The 22,433-nt window shown below is 37.9% G+C and overlaps 1 protein-coding gene across 6 annotated transcripts in view; it reads left to right on the plus strand.

Annotated features, from left to right (window-relative positions):
* DYM (dymeclin) overlaps positions 1 to 22,433 on the plus strand; it is a 383,872-nt gene that overhangs the window by 298,406 nt on the left and 63,033 nt on the right. For 4 of the 6 annotated variants that reach the window (XM_059039793.2, XM_059039792.2, XM_067015749.1 and 1 more), the window contains 2 exons: positions 9,224 to 9,406; positions 22,294 to 22,407. In XM_059039793.2, the coding sequence (XP_058895776.1) occupies positions 9,224 to 9,406; positions 22,294 to 22,407 (297 nt within the window). The remainder of the gene's footprint in view (positions 1 to 9,223; positions 9,407 to 22,293; positions 22,408 to 22,433) is intronic. The other 2 variants (XM_067015750.1, XM_067015748.1) reach the window with 1 other exon arrangement.

Below are 22,433 nucleotides of genomic sequence, written 5' to 3' on the forward strand. Positions count from 1 at the left end.
GGGTAAGATACTCCCACAACTGCCAGCTTGTCCGTTTGACGTAAATTCACTACTTAGTACAGATCATGTTCAGTGTTCATTACCAACATGTACAAAACCATCAGAAACATCTGAAAATTGAGCCATTTTCTCAGGGCCCTTGTTTTTACATTTGAGATTTTCTACAATAAAATAAGTCTGCCTTTTTTTTTTTTTTTTTTTTTTTTTTTTGAGAAGAGAGTCTGTTTGACGAGGAATCCATTCCTGGAATGGAAACTGTATGTACTGAAAAGAAAATACCATGAATGAAAAAAGGCACAATATTCTCCACGTATTTTGCTTCTCTATCAATGAGCCATCTGATATTATCTCTGACAAAGCTAATTTTTGTTAGTGTTTTAAAACCTGTCTTTTTTTTAAAACTTATTCCATAAATGTAAGTCCATTTTTTATACACTTCCCTAAAGGACCAGTTTTGTAAATTAATAAAAGTGTAATTTAGCAGTTATATCTAAAACTAAGAGATGTGATTCTTTGCAGTTATAGTAATTGCATTAATTTATCCACTTTGCAAAGGCAGTTATTTTTTGTTCTTTTTGTAATAATGTCTAAAATCTAAATGATTTACAGTTGTTACATGTTAAAATAGATATTGTCAGAAAATTATAATCAACCACTCCCTAATTTAAACTTATTTTTAATTTCTAAATTATGTTTAATTTCTCATTTTTGTTTTATAATTATTTTGTAACATTAAAATATACAGGATGCTTTCTAGTATGATGACAATATGACAAAATATGATAGCATATAAAATGTCTTTGCTGTAGCTTCTTACATTATATTTTCATTTGATTTGAGTAATGTCAGAGAAGCTTTATGTCCTTGTCATTTAATTTGTAAATCTGCAGCTGGAAATAATCTTTAAAAGATAGTATTAGGGCTTCCCTGGTGGCGCAGTGGTTGGGAGTCCGCCTGCCGATGCAGGGGACGAGGGTTCGTGCCCCGGTCCGGGAGGATCCCACATGCCGCGGAGCAGCTAGGCCCGTGAGCCATGGCCGCTGAGCCTGTGCGTCCGGAGCCTGTGCTCCACAACGGAAGAGGCCACAACGGTGAGAGGCCCGCGTACCGCAAAAAAAAAAAAAAAAAAAAAAAAAATATATATATATATATATATATATATATATATATATATATATATAGCATTCGAATTAAGACTTGTCACAGAAACAATAAAAAAGAAGTTAAGCAAAATACCTAGTAACTCCTATAAGTGTAAGAGGGTTAGTATAACCCTTAAGGAGCCTCAGTCAGATTGGTTAATGCAAAGTGAAAACTAACGTGGAGGATCTTCTCTGGTGGGGCCAGTGGTAAAGAATCTGCCTTCCAATGCAGGGGACGCAAGTTCGATCCCAGGTTGGGGAACTAAGATCCCACATGCTGCAGAGCAACTAAGCCCGCACACCACAACTGTTGAGCTCAGGTGCCTCAACAAGAGAGGCTGCATGCCTCAACTACAGAGCCCACGCACTCTGGAGCCCGCGCACCATGAAAACCCGCACGCCATGAAAACCCACATGCCACAACTAGAGAGAAGCCTGAGTTACACAACGAAGAGACCTCACTCCACAACGAAAGATCCCGCATGCCCCAACAAAGATCCCATGTGCTGCAACTAAGACCTGAAGCAGCCAAAAAATAAGGAAAATGAAGAAAGAAAGAAATATTTTTTTTGAAAAAAGAAAGAAAACTACCGTGGAGTATGCTTATTGACATAATGTTTCCAGTTTGTACTTCACCTGACTTGGGAATAAAATAAATGGTCAGTAGTTTGGTTTGGGTTTAAATGAGCAGGTGCCTGTTTGGGAGTTAAGTATATTACCCTGCTTGTTGCAGCAAATTACTTATTAAAACATTGAGAATAAACTATCAATATGTTTGAAAGCAGAAATTATAAGCTATCAAGAGGTAATTCATTTTTTGATATTTAAGTTTAATATATTAGGACTTAACATAAATGGGTGTGAATACTTGTGAACATAAAATTCTGCAGAAGCTAATATTCTGACTTGTATTACTACAGTAGTCATAGCGTCGCACTGGGTTGCTCTTTGGATGACTTTGAGAGAGAATTCTGAAACTCAAAGTTTCTTCTTCATCTTCTACTAATTCAAGTACCAACGTGAGATGAAAATATAATTGAGAGAGCTATAGTCAAGATTATTTTGATAGTTCCCAATATGAAGGCTAATCCCTTCCCTTTGTTCCAAAAACATAAAAGTAATAGATGAACTATAACAAAAGAACCTTTAAAACACATAGCCACACCCCAAAATGAGATAGATACTTCAGGATCAACCAGAAATAGAAAAAGCTGTCAATGAGGCTTCCCTGGTGGCGCAGTGGTTGAGAGTCCGCCTGCCGATGCAGGGGACGCGGGTTCGTGCCCCGGTCCGGGAGGATCCCACATGCCGCGGAGCGGCTGGGCCCGTGAGCCATGGCTGCTGAACCTGTGTGTCCGGAGCCTGTGCTCCACAACGGGAGAGGCCAAAACAGTGAGAGGCCCGCATACCGCAAAAAAAAAAAAAAAAAAAAAAAAAAGCTGTCAATGCAGATAACAAGGTCTGAAGCAGTGAGGCTGCCAAGCTTCAGGCCTGGAAGGAGGCGGGAGTGGCTGGGAGCTCAAATGCTGCAGGGCAGGCGTAACACTAAGGGGCCCAGTGAGAGACAGCAAGTTAGTGCCCGGTTCTCTGCTAGAAACTGAGAGCTGGAAGTGACCACTTACTGAAAAGAGCCTGAATAGAGGTACTAATAATGATAGTTAAGTTCTATGCCTAGGGAGGTGGGGGGGACACAGAACCAGCCTCACGATGGGATCTTGAGCCCATTATGAGGGATGTGGCTTGGTGATGGACCCTGCCTATACTGCCTTCAATGTGACTGCAGGGCAGCAGCCCTGAGATACCAACAGTGAGACCTAGTTTCAGACTGGAGGCTCTAGGAAGCTGCTGCATGACCTGTAGATTTGGGGGGATTAAGCTACATCAGATGAGCCTACACAACCAAAGTTCCAAAATACATGCCAAAATCTAACTTAATACTAAGAAAGACAGCCATGAACATAGTCATGATCATAAGTAAGGTAAATTTATCCAAAGAGAATTAAAATTTAATAGGATAATTTTGAAAGCACTCTAAGTATTTTTAATACCCTCAAAGATTAATGAAGGATATAATATTCATTGAGATGAATAAATAATTATGAAATAAAAACAGGGAGAAATGAAATAAGAACATGACTCAGAGAACTATTCAATTAGAAAGCTTAGAATGAAAACTATAGTCATTAAAATTGAAAGCTCAGTAGACAAAATAAGTTCTAAACTGGGTACTATCAAAAAGGGTTAATAAATTGGAAGGTAACGAGAAAAAATTATCCAAATTATCTTTATGGAGGAGACTAGGTTGTCAGATGAAAAGTATGCCCTGAATACTGAGCAGGATGCATAAAGATAAATCAATACCTAAACACATGGTTGTGAAACTCAAGAGTGTTAAAGGATGAAAAGTAAATCTTAAAAGCTATCAAAAAGATTTTCTACAGGGGAACAATAGTTAGGTTTGCAATAAACTTCTCTGTGACAAAGATAGATGCCAGAATAAAGTGAACCAATATCTTTAAAGTGCAGAAGAAAGTAACTGTAATTCTAACTATAACTCTTAGTTATATATAGTTAAAATACAATGTAAGAGTGAATGCAAAATCAAGACATATTTCAACCACACAAGGACTAAAAGTTTATTAGCCATAGACTTCACTGAAAGCACTACTAAAGGATGTACTTCAAATAGAAGAAGAATAGATCTGTAAAGCAGTGGAATGCAAGAAAGAGTGTTTACTGAAATTCATATGTAAATTTAGTTAACCACTGACTTTTTAAAAACCAATTTATGGGGTTTTTTAAAAGATGAAATTAAAAACCTAAGCTACTGTAGCAAAACAAGGAAGAATGGGGTCAGGGGCTTGCTGTTCAAGGAGAAGTAAAAGTATGTTAACCTCCTTAGATCTTGTTCAGGAGGTAGACAGCAGTATTTTTAAAGTTGGATGTGTATGTTAAAATTTTAAGGGCTACCCCTATGAGAATAGAAATGCTATCTTTAGCCTGTAAACCAGCAGAGAGGAAAAGGAGGGACCAGGATAACAAAAAGCTTTATTAATTCAACAGAAGCTGGAAAGGGAAGACAGGTTTGGAAGAGGTAAACTTATAAAGGATGGCAAACAAATATGGCAGGTTATGCATTCCAGAGATGACGGCCACAACATCTTCTGCTTCACGTGCTCTTCTAGAACTTTGCCACTCCTCAATAAATTGTGTGTGGCACCATTTGGTAGTAACACTAAATGGCAGTGACAGTAAGTGATTTCCAGCATTGAATCTCCTGGAACTGTCAACCTGTGAGGAAGCTCATGCAGTCCAGAAGAGACCATGCAAAGAAAAATCAAAGGCTCTGGTCCCTACCCACAGCTGTGCCCCCAGCTCACAGCCAGCACCAACTTGCCAGCCATATCATGATAGAGAGCTGTCATAATAGTAGATTCTCCAACCGCCATTCAGGCAGCCCCACGTGAAGCTGTATGGAACAGAGACAAACTGTTCCCACCAAGGCCAGCCCAAATTGTTAGCAAAACAAATGATTATTGCTATTCTAAGCTGCTAAGCTTCGAAGAGCAGGCATACCTCATAGATAATTTCAGGTTCGGTTCTAAACCACCGCAATAAAGCAAATATCACAATACAGTGTGTCACGAATCTTTTGGTTTCCCAGTGAATATAAAAGTTATGTTTACACTAAGTCTATTACATATGCAATAACATACTGTCTAAAAAAACAAATGAGCATATCTTAATTAAAAATTACTTTATTGCTAAAAACTGCTAACCATCATCTGACAATTCAGGGAAAACAGTATCTGTGAAGTGCAGTAAAATGAGGTATGCCTGTAGTTAGTTATATAGCAATAGATAAGTGACATAAAGTCACAAAACAAGATAGTAGGAATAAATTCCAAAGATATCAGTAATAACAATGTAAGTGAATTAAACTCAAAAGTCAGACTATTAGATTAGATTTAAAAATTATAAAGCCTAGCAGCATAGTTGCTTTTAACCTTATTTGTTTTCAGTAACACAGAAAGTTTTAAAATTAAAGATATACCTGGCATATGCTAAACAAAATAAAGATGGTATAGCAATATATATATATGTTTTTTTGGAGGGGGGCTGCATTGGGTCTTCGTTGCTGCACACAGGCTTTCTCTAGTTGCAGCAAGCAGGAGCTACTCTTCGCTGCGGTGCGCGGGCTTCTCATTGTGGTGGCTTCTTTCGTTGCAGCACGCGGACTCAGTAGTTGTGACACACGGGCCCTAGAGTGCACGGGCTTCAGTAGTTGTGGCCCGTGGGCTCAGTAGTTGCAGCACATGGGCTCTAGGGCCCACAGGCTTCAGTAGTTGTGGCTCGAGGGCTCTAGAGTGCAGGCTCAGCAGTTGTGGTGCACAGGCTTAGTAGGTCCATGGCATGTGGGATCTTCCCGGACCAGGGATCGAACCCGTGTCCCCTGCACTGGCAGGTGGATTCTCAACCACTGTGCCACCAGAGAAGTCCCAGCAATATTAATATCAGTAAAACATACACTATGAATAAAGAGAAGCAATACATAAATGATAACATTTTTAAAAAGAGGCCAATCATGAACCTACAATCACTTTGAATACAAGAATCACTCAGAGGAATTTATAAATACTTAATCACTACAGGAAATTGTGATATAACGTTATTAAAAACTGATGACTCTTTCAGGCAGTGAATATTAAAAAGAACAATTACACTTGTTGGTGAGAAAATGAGAGCAGGAGCTTTCCTACATTGCCATTGTAAATGGGTTGTTATAGCTCCTTAAGCAATGTCTGGCAACATCTATTAACATTACAAACACAACCTTTTCAGCCATCCCTCTCCTGGAATCTCTCCCAGAGAAACAAAAGTGCCCATATATAAGAACAGATCTACCAGGATGCTTATTGCAGCCTTGTTTATGGAAACAAGGAAACAAAATAAATTGGATGCCCATTAGAAGAAGGACATTTTGGTAAATTGTACATATTTTACATGTACTATAAACCTATAATACATTGTTACTGTTTCGTTTCTGAAATTAGTTTTCTTTTAGAATGATTTAAAATAAAAATGTCTTTATTTCCTTGTGTAGATCTACAATTCTGTCTAGTTTCATATTCCTCCTGTCTGAAGAAATTCCTTTAACATTTCTTATAGTGTGGGCGTACAAGTGATACATTATCTCTACTTTTTTTAGTCTGAGAAAGTATTTATCTTACCTTCCTATTTGAAAGATATTTTTGCTAGTGATAGAATTCTTGCTTGACTCTTATTTCAACACTTTAGTGATGCTGCTGCATTTAGATTGGCTTGCATAATTTCTCATGAGGAGTCTACTGTAATTCTTAGCTTTGTGCCTCTGTATTTAATCTGTTTTTTCCTTGGGCTGCCTTCAAGATTTTCTCTTTCTCTTTGGTCTTCAGTAGTTTGAATATGATGCATCTAGTTGTGTGGTTTTTTGTTGTATGGGGGGGGGGTTGTTTAGGGAATACTTTGGAGTTATTCTGAGCTTCTTGGATCTGTTGTTTGATTCTTTTGTTATTTTTTTTAAAAGCTCAGCCATTATCTCTAAAAGATTCTTTCAAGTCTACTGTTGAACCTATCTCAATATTCTTTACTGCTATTACCTTTTTTTTTTTTTTTTTTTTTCTTTGCGGTACACAGGCCTCTCACTGTCGTGGCCTCTCCCGTTGTGGAGTACAGACTCCGGACACACAGGCTCAGCGGCCATGGCTCACGGGCCTAGCCGCTCCGCGGCATGTGGGATCCTCCCAGACCGGGGCACAAACCCCTGTCCCTTGCATCGGCAGGCGGACTCTCAACCACTGCGCCACCAGGGAAGCCCTAACATTTTTTTTTTTTAAATTCTAACATTTCCACGTGTTACTTTCTTATAGTTGTGGGGGTTTTTGTAATTTTTTATTTTTATTTATTTATTTATTTTTTGCGGTACGCAGACCTCTCACTGTCGTGGCCTCTCCCGTTGTGGAGCACAGGCTCCGGACGCGCAGGCTCGGCGGCCATAGCTCACGGGCCTAGCTGCTCCGCGGCATGTGAGATCTTCCCAGACCGGGGCACGAACCCACATCCCCTGCATCGGCAGGCAAACTCTCAACCACTGCGCCACCAGGGAAGCCCTTTTGTAATTTTTAAATTTTATTTTTGGCCACATGGGGTCTTCGTTGCTGCATACGGGCTTTCTCTAGTTGTCACGAGTGGGGGCTACTCTTTGTTGCGGTGCGCAGGCTTCTCATTGTGGTGGCTTCTCTTGTTGTGGAGTATGGGCTCTAGGTGCACAGGCTTCAGTAGTTGCAGCAAGTGGGCTCAGTAGTTGTAGCACGTGAGCCCTAGAGCCACACAGGCTTCAGTAGTTGTGACACACAAGCTTAGTTGCTCCGCAGCATGTGGGATCTTCCCAGACCAGGGCTTGAACCCGTGTCCCCTGCATTGGTAGGCAGATTCTTAACCACTGCACCACCAGGGAAGTTCCCTTTTATAGTTTTCAACTCTGCTAAAATTCCCCATCAGTGCAAGCATATTATAGACTCATAGTAGATTTTGTATATCATAATTCTTTTAAATTCCCTATTTGATATTTTCAATATATGTGTACCTCTGAGTCTGCTGATTACTTTGTCTCTTGGACATGGATTGTTTTTACTTGCTTTTTGCTTATCTCATAAATTTTGATTGAATGATGGACATTATGGTTAAAACAATACAGGTGGAGGTAAATTGTATGGAAATAAGTATACCTTTTTGTCTGCTAGACCAGTGGTGGTAAACTTTTATGTAAGGCACCAGCTAGTAGTTTTTATTTTGTAGGCCATATAGTCTTTGAAGTGAAGTGTACTTTATCAGATATTAATATAGCCATCCCTACTTTCTTTAGATTAATATTTGCATGTTATATCTTTTTCCATTCTTTTACTTTCTGTCTAACTTTATTTAAAGTGAGTTTTATATTTGAAGTTTCTTATAGATTGCATATAGTTGGGTCATGTGTTTTTTATCTACTCTGCCATTCTTTGGGTTTTAATTATTATATTTATACTGTATACAATTAATGTAATAATTGATATGTTAGAGCTTAAGTCTTGCCATTTTACTTTCTGCTTTCTGTTTATTCCTTGTTTCTCATCTGTCTTATTTGACTGCCTTCCTGTGGATACTTGAACATTTTTTTAGAATTCCATTTTGATATATCAGTAGTATATTTTGTATACTATCTCCTTGTATAAATTCGGTCTAGGCATTTACATACATAACTTACCACAGTCTAATCGTGTTGACATTTTACCAGTTCAAGTGAGATGTAGAAACCTTCCCCTCTTTAAATCCCTTTGCTCTCCCTGGTTTATAATGTAATTGTCTTAGGTGTTCCTTTACATCCATTGAGAACCACATCAGACAGTGTTATAATTTCTGCTTCAGCAGTCAAACATAATTTAGAAAACTCAAGAGGAGAAGGAAAGTGTTGTATTCACCTGTGTTTTTGCTTTCCATTGTTATTTCTTTCAAGAGAGATATTGATTGCTTTGAGTTTTGCTCTTATAACTATTTCACATTCAGATTCCCAAAGACTGTTGACTCTGAGGAAGCAGAAACAGAACAGTAGGCTCTTTATCTATAAATATGGACGTTGAAATGACAGTGCAGAAAAATGAGGTCATATTCTGAATTAGACACTTTTCTTGGAATCGGTAAGACCCAACCACCACTTTGTACTGTGCAAGTCTAATGATTTAGGGTGATACAGTGATAAGAGTACAAATTAGGATCTATTAAAGTACTGAATAAGCTCCAAATTTCCTTCTAGATTGGCAAGTCTATAATTTATTATGTGAAATTTATAATTATCACCATACTAAGTTCAAAAGATTTTAAATCCTTTAGTAACTGATAAACTTAATTGTAAAAATTCTTGACAGAAGTAATCTTGAAGAGCTCTTTTGTATGATCTTTCCAATGCTGTTTGAATTGCAAAGCAGTTGCCCTCATTCTAATTAATTCTGTGTCAAGGAGAAAACCACCACAGACTCTATATGGGGATTTTCTTTCTTTATCAGGCACAAGACCTAAATGTCATCGAAGAAGTGATTCGAATGATGTTAGAGATCATCAACTCCTGCCTGACAAATTCTCTTCATCACAATCCAAATTTGGTGTATGCACTTCTTTACAAACGAGATCTCTTTGAACAATTTCGAACACATCCTTCATTTCAGGATATCATGCAAAATATTGATCTGGTAAGTGTAAATGGAGATATTTATTATGATTCTTTTTTAAATATTAAAGTAAAGAAAGTTTAACAAACCTTGATTAAAAAAACTGCAATAATTAGTCTCTTGAACATTAACTCTCTTTGCTGTCTATTCTGCTGTAACAATTGTCACCTTCCGTATGTGTGTTTATGTATTATATACAGACATATATATACACTCACACATATATATTTAGTAGAATTGAGATCATACTTTATATAGTTCTGTATTCTACCATTTTTACTTAACATTATTAACATTTTTCTGTGATATCATCAATTCTTTGAAAATCTCACGTTTTAGTACTTGTATAACCTGTATTATGGAGGTTCTAAAATATATTAACTCTTATCCCATTATTGCTCATTTGGTTGTGTCTCATATTTTGTATTAATTTATAATTATCAGTTTGTAAATACATCGTATCTCACCTTTTTTAGTTCTATTTTTGAAGTAGTCTTAAAACTGGAATTGTACTAGATTTTGCTGTCAGAGGGATCAGTGTTTTCAAGACTCAACCCGTGTCAAATTGCTTTCCAGAAATATTGGACAATTAATGCATCTGTGTGTCATCTTATATTTCTACAAATGAGGTATGAGAGGATGTATCTCACTATACTTTCACAGCTTTATTATAATTATTTTAATATTTGTCCTTTTATATCAAAAATGGTATTTCATTATTATTTTTATTTTTTATTTCTTTCATTATTAGTGTTACTGAACATTTTTCACAGGTCTATGAACTTTCACCTCCTGTCCTTTTTAAAAAGGTTTTTCTGCTAAACGTTCTATTGTTGTATTAGTGTTTCCCAGTTCAGTTTGATTCCACAAAAATTTCTTGCATAGCGAATCAGATTCATAATGCACAAGAGGAAACAGAAGAGCCACCATCCCTGTCCTTGTGTTACTTACATTTAGGAAGATTTTTAATAATTAAATTTTTGCACAAGTATGAACATATAATATCCATCATAAGTAAGCACATGTACATGCCTTCCTCCAGGGTGTACACCTCATAGTGGATTCGCTGCATAACATGTATCATACCAAACCGTTTCCCGTGGAGTGCTGCCATTTTATTCTTCAACTGGTGATGTATAAGATTCCTGTTGTTTCACATCCTCATGAACACTTAGTTTGGTCAGTTTTGTAATAACATCTCATTATAGTTTTAATTTGGATTTCCTCTTTTCTGAAGCTAATTCACGTCTTTTGCCAGTTTTTTCTACTGAGTTATTTATCTTTGTGTAGATTCTTTGTATGTTCTGGATTCTAGGCCTTTCTTGGTTATGTTTTGCAAATATCCAGTCACTAACACAAGTACAGACTTTCTGATGTAACTCTAAAACTCCTTGCAAAATAGTCAAACATCAAATTCTCAGTTCCATTCTTTTCTTGGAGAGCTGCTTCCAGCTCCAACCAGGTTGTACTCTGGTTCTCCTTCCCAGCTGCAGCATCTTCCTGGGAATTTCCTTCACCTGTTTCCTTTGGTTGATCTTGGCTCCTGTGAATTCTTCTTTCTTGGTTTACTGCTTCATGTTGGTGGAGCATATACTACAGTAGCTTTCTGGGAGAAGGGTGTATGTGAGGTAGGTTTTTTATTTTTTAGTTTCTCATGTCTGAAAATGTTTTTCTTCTCTATTTACATATGACCTGCTGTCTTGGGAAGCTTTGGGGATCTCTCTATTATTGTGTCCTGAAATTTCATGGTTTGCTGTGCCTTGGTCAATTGTACTTGGCTCTTGGAGCGTCCTTTGAGTCTAGAGGCTCATGCTCAGAACTTTCAAATACTCATTTTAATTATTTCTTCCCGGTTGTCTCTCTCTCTGTCTCCTGCTATTTCCTCTCTATGAAACTCCTATTAGATGGCCATTTCCTTTTGAGCCCCCTCCTGTCAATATCACTAAGTCTTATTTTTGGACTGATCAGTGTCCTCATATTAAGAGTCCTCCAGGCTCCTGCCTGGGGTCTGTAAGCCCATCGGTGAGGGTTTTAAAAGCTGAGGTAGGGCTTTCCTGGTGGTGCAGTGGTTGAGAATCTACCTGCCAATGCAGGGGACACAGGTTCGAGCCCTGGTCTGGAAAGATCCCATATGCCATGGGGCAACTGGGCCTGTGAGCCACAACTACTGAGCCTGCGCGGCTGGAGCCTGTGCTCCGCAACACGAGAGGCCGCGACAGTGAGAGGCCCGTGCACCGCGATGAAGAGTGGCCCCTGGTCGCCGCAACTAGAGAAAGCCCACACACAGAAATGAAGTCCAACACAGCCAAAGATAAATAAATAAATAAATTTATATTAAAAACTAAAAATACATAAAATAAAAAGCTGAGGTAGAGAGAGGCTGGGTAAAATTGGGAGTGGGGAAAAGAGGGTGAGAGTGGCCTCTAAAGTGAAAACTCCCAGTCTTCTTTCAGGATAACAGCAATACATAAATGGACGCATGGACTCTGATCAAATTTAAGATGCTTAAGAACATCTCTATCCATTCTCATTAAGCCAAGTAGGTTAATTCTTGCTCATCCCAGTGGAGTCCTGGGTACTTGTTCAGTACTTAATTGAAATCAACTTTGAACTATAACCAGGCCCCCATTCCAGACGCTTAACATGTAGTCTGTAAACTGCTGAATACTCTGGTATCCACACAGTTACATGAGTTTAACTACAACTATGTATACTGTTGCAGATCTGTTCATTGATTTGCTCCATATGACTGCTGTGTAATGATTGCAGGTAAACAGAAATAAAAATTAAAACTCCCGGGCTTCCCTGGTGGCGCAGTGGTTGAGAATCTGCCTGCCAATGCAGGGGACACGGGTTCGAGCCCTGGTCTGGGAAGATCCCACATGCCGCGGAGCAGCTAGGCCCGTGAGCCACAATTACTGAGCCTGCGCTTCTGGAGCCTGTGCTCCGCAACAAGAGAGGCCGCGATAGTGAGAGGCCCGCGCACCGCGATGAAGAGTGGCCCCCACTTGCTACAACTAGAGAAAGCCCTCGCACAGAAATGAAGACCCAACACAGCCATAAATAAATAAATAAATAAATTTTAAAAAGAAATTAAAACTCTGCTGTCAACATGAAAGGATGCTCAACATCACTAATCATTAGAGAAATGCAAATCAAAACTACAGTGAGGTATCACCTCACACCGATCAGAATGGCCATCATCAAAAAATCTACAAACAGTAAATGCTGGAAAGGGTGTGAAGAAAAGGGAACCCTCCTGCACTGTTGGTGGGAAAGTAAATTGATACAGCCGCTATGGAGAACAGCATGGAATTTCCTTAAAAAACTAAAAATAGAACTACCATATGACCCAGCAATCCCACTACTGTGCATATACCCTGAAAAAACCATAATTCCAAAATAGTCGTGTACAACAGTGTTCATTGCAGCTCTGTTTACAATAGCCAGGTCATGGAAGCAACCTAAGTGTCCATCGACAGATGAATGGATAAAGAAGACGTGGCACGTATATACAATAGAATATTACTCAGTAATAAAAGGAAATGAAATTGAGATATGTGTAGTGAGGTGGATGGACCTAGAGTCTGTCGTACAGAGTAAAGTAAGTCAGGAAGAGAAAATACCGTATGCTAACACATATATATGGAATCTTAAAAAAAAAATGGTTCAGAAGAACCTACGGGCAGGAGAGGAATAAAGATGCAGTTGTAGAGAATGGACTTGAGGACATTGGAGGGGGAAGGCTAAGCTGGGATGCAGTGAGAGAGAGAGGAGAGAGAGAGTGGAATGGACATATATACACTACCAAATGTAAAACAGATAGCTAGTGGGAAGCAGCCACATGGCACAGGGAGATCAGCTAGGTGCTTTGTGACCACCTAGAGAGGTGGGATAGGGAGGGTGGGAGGGAGACACAAGAGGGAGGGGCTATGGGGATATATGTATACATATAGCTGATTCACTGTTATATAGCAGGAACTAACACAACCATGTAAAGCCATTATACTCCAATAAAGATTTTAAAAACAAAACAATAAAAACCCTCTTTGCTGTCAGTTTAATTTGCGTTTTCATGAGCTTTCCTTAAGTCACCTCCACTATATACCTAATGGTTGCAGCTATAGCAAATTATTTTGCCACACACACTCTTGTCATTTTCCTAAACTACTATCAGTATTATTTAGATTTCATTAACAGAACTGGGGCAGCTGGGTACTATTGTCATCTTTGCAGTTAGGATAAAGCAGAAACATCATTTCAAATGAGAATGTTTATATCTTAGAGTTAGACTTGACATTTATTTTCTTTAATTAAATTCTCACCATTATGAACCAGTACTCCCATGTAGATTTGTTGATATTTAGGATGTGTGAGAGCATCCTCAAGCTGCTTCTCAAATATTTCTTCTCTGGCCCCATGTCCTTCTTGTTTAGTGGGAAAAGCGCCTCCTTTTAAAATTGATAAGTAGTGGTAACAAGATTATGAAACAAATGATTGCCCAAGGGACATCCATCAGAGCTTATTTCTACCTTTTTCTGTTGGCTAGATGCTTTTTGACAACGAGGTTGTCAACTAAGATCCTGCAAGCCGCGCAGTGCGGCCAAAATAAATTAAAAAATAAAAAATAAAATAAAAAGCCATTTCTAGCCAGCCTGTTCATGGATTTGTCCAAATTCATTTCTAGTTTCTTGCTTGTACCATTTTGGGGAGTAGAATACTGAGATTAAGATTCACTGTGCATGTGAGGAAATGTTCAACAAAACCCTTTTCTCTTTTACATGGGAAATTGGCCTTGGGTTAAGCTGCTTTTAGCTCTGTTCCTTGGAAATCTGATGAAGGTGGAATGTCAGCCATGTTACTAGGTAACACTGCTGTAATAAAATGAGAATATGATAGAATGACATTTGAATGGTAAGTTGAGTCTGGACTGAAAGGATTATAGCTTTGGGCTAACCTGAGTGAAAAAATTCATAACCAGGCATGTCCTTTTCAGGGACCTAGAAGCTGAGGCTATCACAAGGGGTATTGGTTTCTGTTTGGGACATGGCTTCTAAGCTAGGGTGGCTATTGGATCTGTCCATGGTAGTCTCATCCTCTCACATTGGAGCTATCATTTGAGGGTCCAAAGACCAGCCCCGAGACTGCTGTGAGTATTCCCAGGGAAAACAAAAGCCTGGGGCTGTGCTGTTGGCATGCTCTTTTTCCTGGCCTTTTGTCCTTTTAAATTAATCTTATGCCCAGTGTGGCCTATTACACTCTTTTTTTTTTAATTTAAAAAACTTTTTATTATGAAAAATTTCAAGTGTATACAAAGTAAACAGAACCACTATTATATTCTTGAGCCTCTTGATGTCTAATTGGGTCTAAGAATACCACCCAGGAAAGAGCACTGAAGTGCTAAGATAATATCTTCTTATAATACTTATAAATGTATCTCTTTCACATTCCAGGGTGGAGGATATCCTGGTTTTTCCAAGGTTTATCCAGATCTTTGAATTATAGAACTATCCAATACGTCCTTTATTAGCTTTCATATTTCTAACCTGCGTCATCCTAATCGTTTTAGTCTGCCCTTATGGCAAACCCGTACCCCTTGTCTCATAACTTTTGCCTTTCTCTGGACCTCTCTGATTTCACTTTCTTTCTTCATTCCTTCCTGTCTTTTTTCTCCTTTTACCCTTTCCTTCCTTCCTTCCTCCTTCCCTCCTCCTCCCCCTTCTCTCTCACTCACTCATTCTACCTTTCTTTCTCTGGATAGTCACCTGAACTGTGCACAATATATGTCAGATAATCTATATCTGCAGTGTATTGGAAATGTTTTCTGTTTAATTACCAATACCTCTTTTCATAATAGTGCATTTTTGTCTTTTTGTTTCTGATAAAAGACTAACCAAAGTTTCTTTTTTCCTGTGGTCATAACTGTAACAGATGATAAATGATCATGTTGTAATACATTGTTTGGATTATTTAGTTTTAAATGGTTAAACCACATCAAAAACCATTTGCTCCTTTTCTATTCATCTCATCATTAGCGTTGCTAGCTTTTATTGCATGCTTTGTAAGCGTTTACGTGCATGGTCTCTCTTAATCTTCATTAAAAAACAAACTTTGGGTATATTTCATTTTAATTTTCAGTTACAGTTAAAGAAACCAACTTAGAAAGATTAACTTCCTTGTGATCACATGTTCAGAAAGAGATAGAGCCAGAACTCAAACCGAGGCAGTTTGATGATAAAACCCTTGTTTGTAGTCATCATACCTGACTACTATCCCCAGTCACTAAATGTTCCTACAGTTCCTCATTGGTTTGCCTATTCACTGCCCGGAAATTTACTTTCTCCTTCAAGTTCACTTCTAATAATGTCAAATCAGTCTTTACTCCACCAGTGGTGAAAATGATGTTCTCTTCTTAGTAACCAGGCTGTTGACATCCTTAAAAATAACCCTGAAGGACCATATTATTTTTTGAAAGGACACACAAGAACCATGCAAAGGATTTAAACTACATCCATTTGAAACTTAGTCTCGTTTGGAAGAGGTGAAAATTAGAGTAAAGATGAGGGTAGAAAGGACCTCACTTGTTTTTCTCACAGTATATCACCACATGGAAATAAAAGCAGGGTGTTAAACTGGATTTACATCCAGTGCTCACTTTCCTGTCCTTGTCAGTAATTGGCCACTTACTGACACTCCAACTATATTCATGAAAAATGCAATCTCTGGGTAAACATTTGACTGTGTGCTGTTGTGTAGTTCTTAAAACTAGATAAATATATGCCTAAACATTTTTGAGTCCCTACTAAGTGCTGGGAATGAGGCTAAGTACCTTTACATAATATTACTCATTTATTCTTCTTAAACCAGTAAACTAGTTATTGTTATCCCACTTTACAGATAAGGAAACCAGCAGGCTGAGAGAAGCCTTCCCAGGTGATTTTAACCAGATCCCAACCTAAGAATCATTCCTCTTAGGGAATTCCCTGGCCATCCAATGGTTAGGACTTGGCACTTTCACTGTCAGGGGCCTGGGTTTGATCCCTGGTCAGGGAACTAAGATCCCACAAGCCATGCAGCAAGACCAAAAAAAAAAAAAAAAAAAAAAAAAAAAAAAAAATCCTCTTAAATAGTGATCACATGTTTGCATAAGGCTTTATCACTGAGGGCTATTTGCTTACTCCCTATCTCATTTGACCCTTAAATTATCCTTGTGAAGGAGACAGAGCAAGTCTTCAGAGGTGAAATGGTTGGCTCAAGGTCACTTAGCTAGTAAATCACTCAGCCTTGAATCCAGATCTTCTCATTATAAACTCCATATTTTCAGCATTCACTTGGATAAACCTAAATAAGATTCCAAATGAGCAGATTTTCCAGCAACTTTTTGTTGAATACCATCATCTAAAATAGTGTTGGACACACTGGAGATTCATTCAAAATCATTTAAAACTCTTTTTTACATATTTTGAAAAGAATACCGTGAGAAAGATATAAATAACATCTCTACTTTTGCCTCTTTCAGCACTTTACCTTCTCCTTCCCTCCCCTAAATGCTCCTGAAATCTTGGCTTAAGCAAACCTTTGCTATTTCTTCTTTCAGGGAGTTAACCTTGAAAAGTGTTGGTAGAGGAGACTATGAATCCACTGTTATTTTTAGCTGACAGGGAGTTGAGAGTTGATGTTTTTCATTAAGACATTAAGCAATGTTGAATGTCTGAGACAGGAGTGACTAACCTTGGAGTACTTTTAACTTCTGCCGAAGGAGTTAGATATGTGCTTTTCAGGTAGCCAAATTACTGTTAGCCACTTGTACTGTTACCCACCTCCATTCTACCTCATAAGATGATATGATCTGGCTGAATTAAGCAACAGGACAAAATAGAAATACCACATCAAACAAGAGAGGGCATGAAGGAAATTTCATGGCTGAATATAAGTATAGGACAGAGACAGTGAACAGCAATAGTTTTGTGGTATGGTAAAGGCAAGAACTATTTTTATCTCTTGACATTGTAAAATTTACACTAGGTTTTCTGTATTTCTAGACCTGACTGTTCTTATTGAGCTCCAAACTATCTCATTCAGTTGCCTATACAACAGTCGCACAAATGTTGAACAAGGTTAAATGAGAATTCATTATTTTCTTCAAAAAAAACTCAAACACAAAATGAATCTGCTTTTTCTTCTGCAGTCTTCCTTAGCTCTGTAAATGACATCAATATCTACCTAGTTGCTTATGCCAAAATGCCAAAAAAGAAGAAAGAGGAATAATGAGTGCTATTTGGAATAAGGTTGGGATATTGCAAATTTAAAGAGTGCAGTCAGAAAAGACCTCTCTGAGAAGGTACATTTGAGCTCAAACTTGAAAGAGGTAGAAAACGAGTTGTGCAGATACCTGGGATCAGATGGGGTAAAGATGGGAGCATGTCTTTGTCTCCCTCTGGAGCAAAAGGTAGACACTCTTACTGACCATTATAAGAGATTTGGGTTCTCTAAGCTCAGAGTTCTGTTGCTATAATATAACCCACGGCATTTGCAGGGGTCATCTGTTCATCTTCAAATCACCTTGTGCAGCCCCACTTACATCAATGGACATATCATCCAGATAGAAAATCAGTAAGGAAACACTGGCCCTAAGTGGCACATTAGATCAAATAAACTTAATAGATATATATAGAATATTTCATCCAAAAGCAGCAGAATACACATTCTTTTCAAGCGCATGTTGAACATTCTCCAGCGTAGACCACATGCTAGGCCACAAAACAACTGTCATTGTCAAATTTAAGAAAATTGAAACCATATCAAGCATCTTTTCCAACCACAGTGCTGTGAGACTTGAAATCAACTACAAGAAGAAAAAAAATGCAAAAAACCCAGACACATGGAGGCTAAACAATATGCTACTGAACAACCAAAGGGTCACTGAAGAAATCAAAGAGGAAATTTTTTTTTAATCCTGGAGACAAATGAAAATGGAAACACAATGATCCCAAATCTATGGAACAGCAAATGCAGTTCTAAGAGGGAAGTTTATAGCAATACAAGCCTACTTCAGAAAACAAGAAAAATCTCAAATAAACAACCTCACCTTACACCTAAAGGAATTAGAGAATGAAGAACAAACAAAATCCAAAGTTAGTAGAAGGAAAGAAATCATAAAGATCAGAGCAGAAATAAATGAGGTAGACTGAAAAAAATAGAAAAGATCAGTGAAACTGAGAGTTGATTCATTGAAAAGATAAACAAAATTGATAAACCTTTAGCCAGACTCACCAAGAAAAAAAAAGGGCCCAAATCAGTAAAATCAGAAACAAAAAAAGGAGAAGTTACAACTGATACCACAAAAATACAAAGGATCATAAGAGATTACTACAAACAACTGTATGCCAATAAAATGGACAACCTAGAAGAAATGGACAAATTCCTAGAAATGCAGTGTCCCAAAACTGAACCAGGATGAAATAGAAAATATGAACAGACCAATTACAAGTAATGAAATTGAATCAGTCATTTTAAAGCTCTCAACAAACAAAAATCCAGGACCAGATGGCTTCACAGGTGAATTCAACCAAACATTTAGAGAAGAATTAACACCTGTCTTTCACAAACTATTCCCAAAAATTGTAGAAGAAGAATCACTTCTGAACTCATTCTGTGAGGCAACATCACTCTGACACCAAAACCAAAGACATCACAAAAAAAGAAAATTACGGCCAATATCACTGATGACCATAGATGCAAAAATCCTCAATAAAATATTAGCAAACTGAATTCAACAATACATTAAAAGGATCATACACCATGATCAAGTGGGATTATCCCAGGGATGCAAGGATAGTTCAATATCTGCAGTATGGAGATCCCTCCAGAAAAACGAAATATAGAACTACCATATGACCCAGCAATTCCACTCCTTCATATATGTCTGAAAAAAACAAAAACACTAATTCAAAAAGATACATGCACCCCAGTGTACACAGCAGCATTATTTATAACTGCCAAGATACGGAAGCAACCTATGCAACCTAAGCAAACTATGAAAACTTCCTCAATCTGGTACTGTTTAATTTTTTGGAAAATAATAAAATTAATATAAATTCCTTGGGAAAAGTTGTACATAAATTCATCAAGTAAAAAGAGAAGAGTTGTTAGTTGACCCTCAGTAATGTATTAAACTAATGGTGATCATGTAGGTTTTAACCTGCAGGCTTTCCTAAAATTTACTTTCAGTAGATTTCACTTGATAGTCCTGACTGGTTTGGGTGAGATGACCTGTGCCACCAAACACAGTTCTTACAAATTTTTTGCCTATATCAGGAATAAAATCAGGAATATAAACATATAACTACAGATAAATGTTATTGATCGGATACATTGGTGGGGTACTAACATTCATGGGTTTCATCCTTAACAGACTACTTTTACATGTATTATGATTGTTTCCTATGCAGTAGATGAGGCAACTTTTTCATTTTATAAACAAAGATACTGAGATACACCTAATGATAATCATAGTTACTGACATTTTGTGAGCACTTACCATGTGCCAGGCATCATTCTTGTGCTCTGCAAGTATTAACTTAATTCTAAGAAGACCCCATGAGGCAGGCATTCTATTTTTCCTCATTTATAGATCAGGAAACTCAGGCATGGAGATGTTAAATAACTTGCCTAAGTTTATAAGGAGAGCTGGGATTTAAACGCAAGCAATCTGACACCTGATAAGTGCTCCAAACCACTGCATAATTCTACATCTGGAAGAAGTTGAGCATCTTACAAGTCACATGGTTAGTAAGTATCACAGGCAGGACCCAAACTAGGCCCCTGACTTTGAGCAGTTTGTAGTGTACACTACCATGATGTCTTAAATCCATTTAATTATACGTTTGATCAGTGTCTTGTCCCCCAATTACATTGCATCTTTTTCTTTTTTTCCCCTTTTATTGAATTTCAGTTGCTGTACACATTGCATCTTTCTTGCAGACACAAAGTATCATCTATTTCCTTTGTAAATTCTCTGATTATTCCTTCCACTGAATAGGTTGTCAAGGGTATCATCGGTGTCTTAAGTAAAACACAAAAACTTCAGGTACAACCAAAATTGAAAAAATATTTTCACGGAATTTACTTATTTTACACTGAGTGTAAGTGTAAAATAAGTAATTATTTTATTATTTAGCTGAGTCTTTCATCATTAGATGCCTGGCTCTGCTTTTATACACGTATAAAATGTCCATTTAAAAATAAAAAGAGGGACTTCCCTGGTGATGCGGTGGTTAAGAATCTACCTGCCAATGCAGGGTACACGGGTTCGATCCCTGGTCCAGGAAGATCCCACATGCCACGGAGCAGCTAAGCCTGTGCACCACAACTACTGAGCCTGCGCTCTAGAGCCCGTGAGCCACAACTACTGAGCCCACATGCCACAACTATGAAGCCCGCGTGCCTAGAGCCCATGTTCCACAACAAGAGAAGCCACTGCAATGAGAAGCCCGCGCACCACAACGAAGAGTCGCTCCCGCTCGCCGCAACTAGAGAAAGCCCGTGCGCAGCAATGAAGACCCAATGCAGCCAAAAATAAATAAATAAATAAAAAGAGACTTAATTACAATTTATGAAAATCAATTATAGTACCTGCTGTGTCTAAACTCTTGTGAACAAAATTTTATCCCAGTTTGCTTAAAATCTGACTTGGAAAAAACAAGACCCATAGGCACATGTTGAAAACCAACCTGTCATGGACAAAATAAGCAACTTGCAAAGGAGCTAGTGCCAGCAAACTGCCTGAGATAAAGAAATGATTTATTTGGAATCAACAGCAGTGTAGCCAGGCATTGGCTGCCTTTGTTTTCGCTCATTGCCACAGTCTTTCAAGGCACAAGCTTGTTAGGGTTCTGGCTCCAGCTGGGTCTCTACTTTCCAGAATAAATCCATTTCAGTGGCATTTATGTCATATCATGCACCTTCCACTAGAATGGTTAGGAGAAAAGTTATTGTGCATTTGAACAATTAATATTTAGGAGAGTAATCTTGAAAGAAAATCTAGAACAATGTTTGGAAATAACTCTTAGTTAAGTTAAAATAATTTACCTATAAAATAGAAAACATGTAAATGGAAATACTCAACTTTTTAAGAAACAAATTTTTATATTTTTGCAGGCATCTCTGACTATAAACACTTGTCTATAGTGTATAGTCTCTTGAATAATAAGTGACTTGTGGTCTTCTTGATTGATTTATTTATTTATTCATTTTGATTTATTAACATTGTGGTTTTTAAGTGATTTCCTAAAAAATGATGACAGTCTTCTAGTTTTTAATGACAAGTGTTAAGAGACAGTGTTATTTCCAAATGTTACTGTGTTAGCACCTTGCTACATGGTTCAGGCAGTGCACATGAAACCAAAAAATTACAGCTTGCTGTTGATTATCCCCGGTGCTCAGAGGTAAGAGTGTTGTGGATAAATTAAATTGATAAATAATCCCCAAAACATCATTTTAGCCATTAGCTTCAAATTTCTTTCTTATTAAGACTTTTTCTGGACAACTACTATTAAGCCTCAATATTAACAGATATTAAGCTTTAGCTTTCTCTTCCTACCTTCTGATGGGTGCTGCTCTCTAAATGAAATATGAATGCAAGGTGAGGCAGCACAATAAAGTGCAGAATTCCGGAGCCTGCTTAATTCACAAGAATGCATAATCAACCCTGAATATTCAGGGGTTGGCTCTGATTCAGCCATCAAACCCTTTATACAGAGGACTGATTAAGGAGAGCTAGTGAATTAAAAGCCAGGTCACTCAAAGAAATGGAACAATGATCCTTTGACTACCACGTGAGAAAGGCATCTACTGAAAATACCTCTCATACATCTACTTGTTTAAAAAAATAACACTTTACATTCCAGGTGATCACCTTCTTTAGCTCGAGGTTGCTACAAGCTGGAGCTGAGCTGTCAGTGGAACGGGTCCTGGAAATCATCAAGCAAGGGGTCGTCGCACTGCCCAAGGACAGGCTGAAGGTAAGACTGGGGGAAGAAACATACTG

Source organism: Kogia breviceps, chromosome 15 (genome assembly GCF_026419965.1).
Source record: "Kogia breviceps isolate mKogBre1 chromosome 15, mKogBre1 haplotype 1, whole genome shotgun sequence".
Taxonomy (NCBI): domain Eukaryota; kingdom Metazoa; phylum Chordata; class Mammalia; order Artiodactyla; family Physeteridae; genus Kogia; species Kogia breviceps.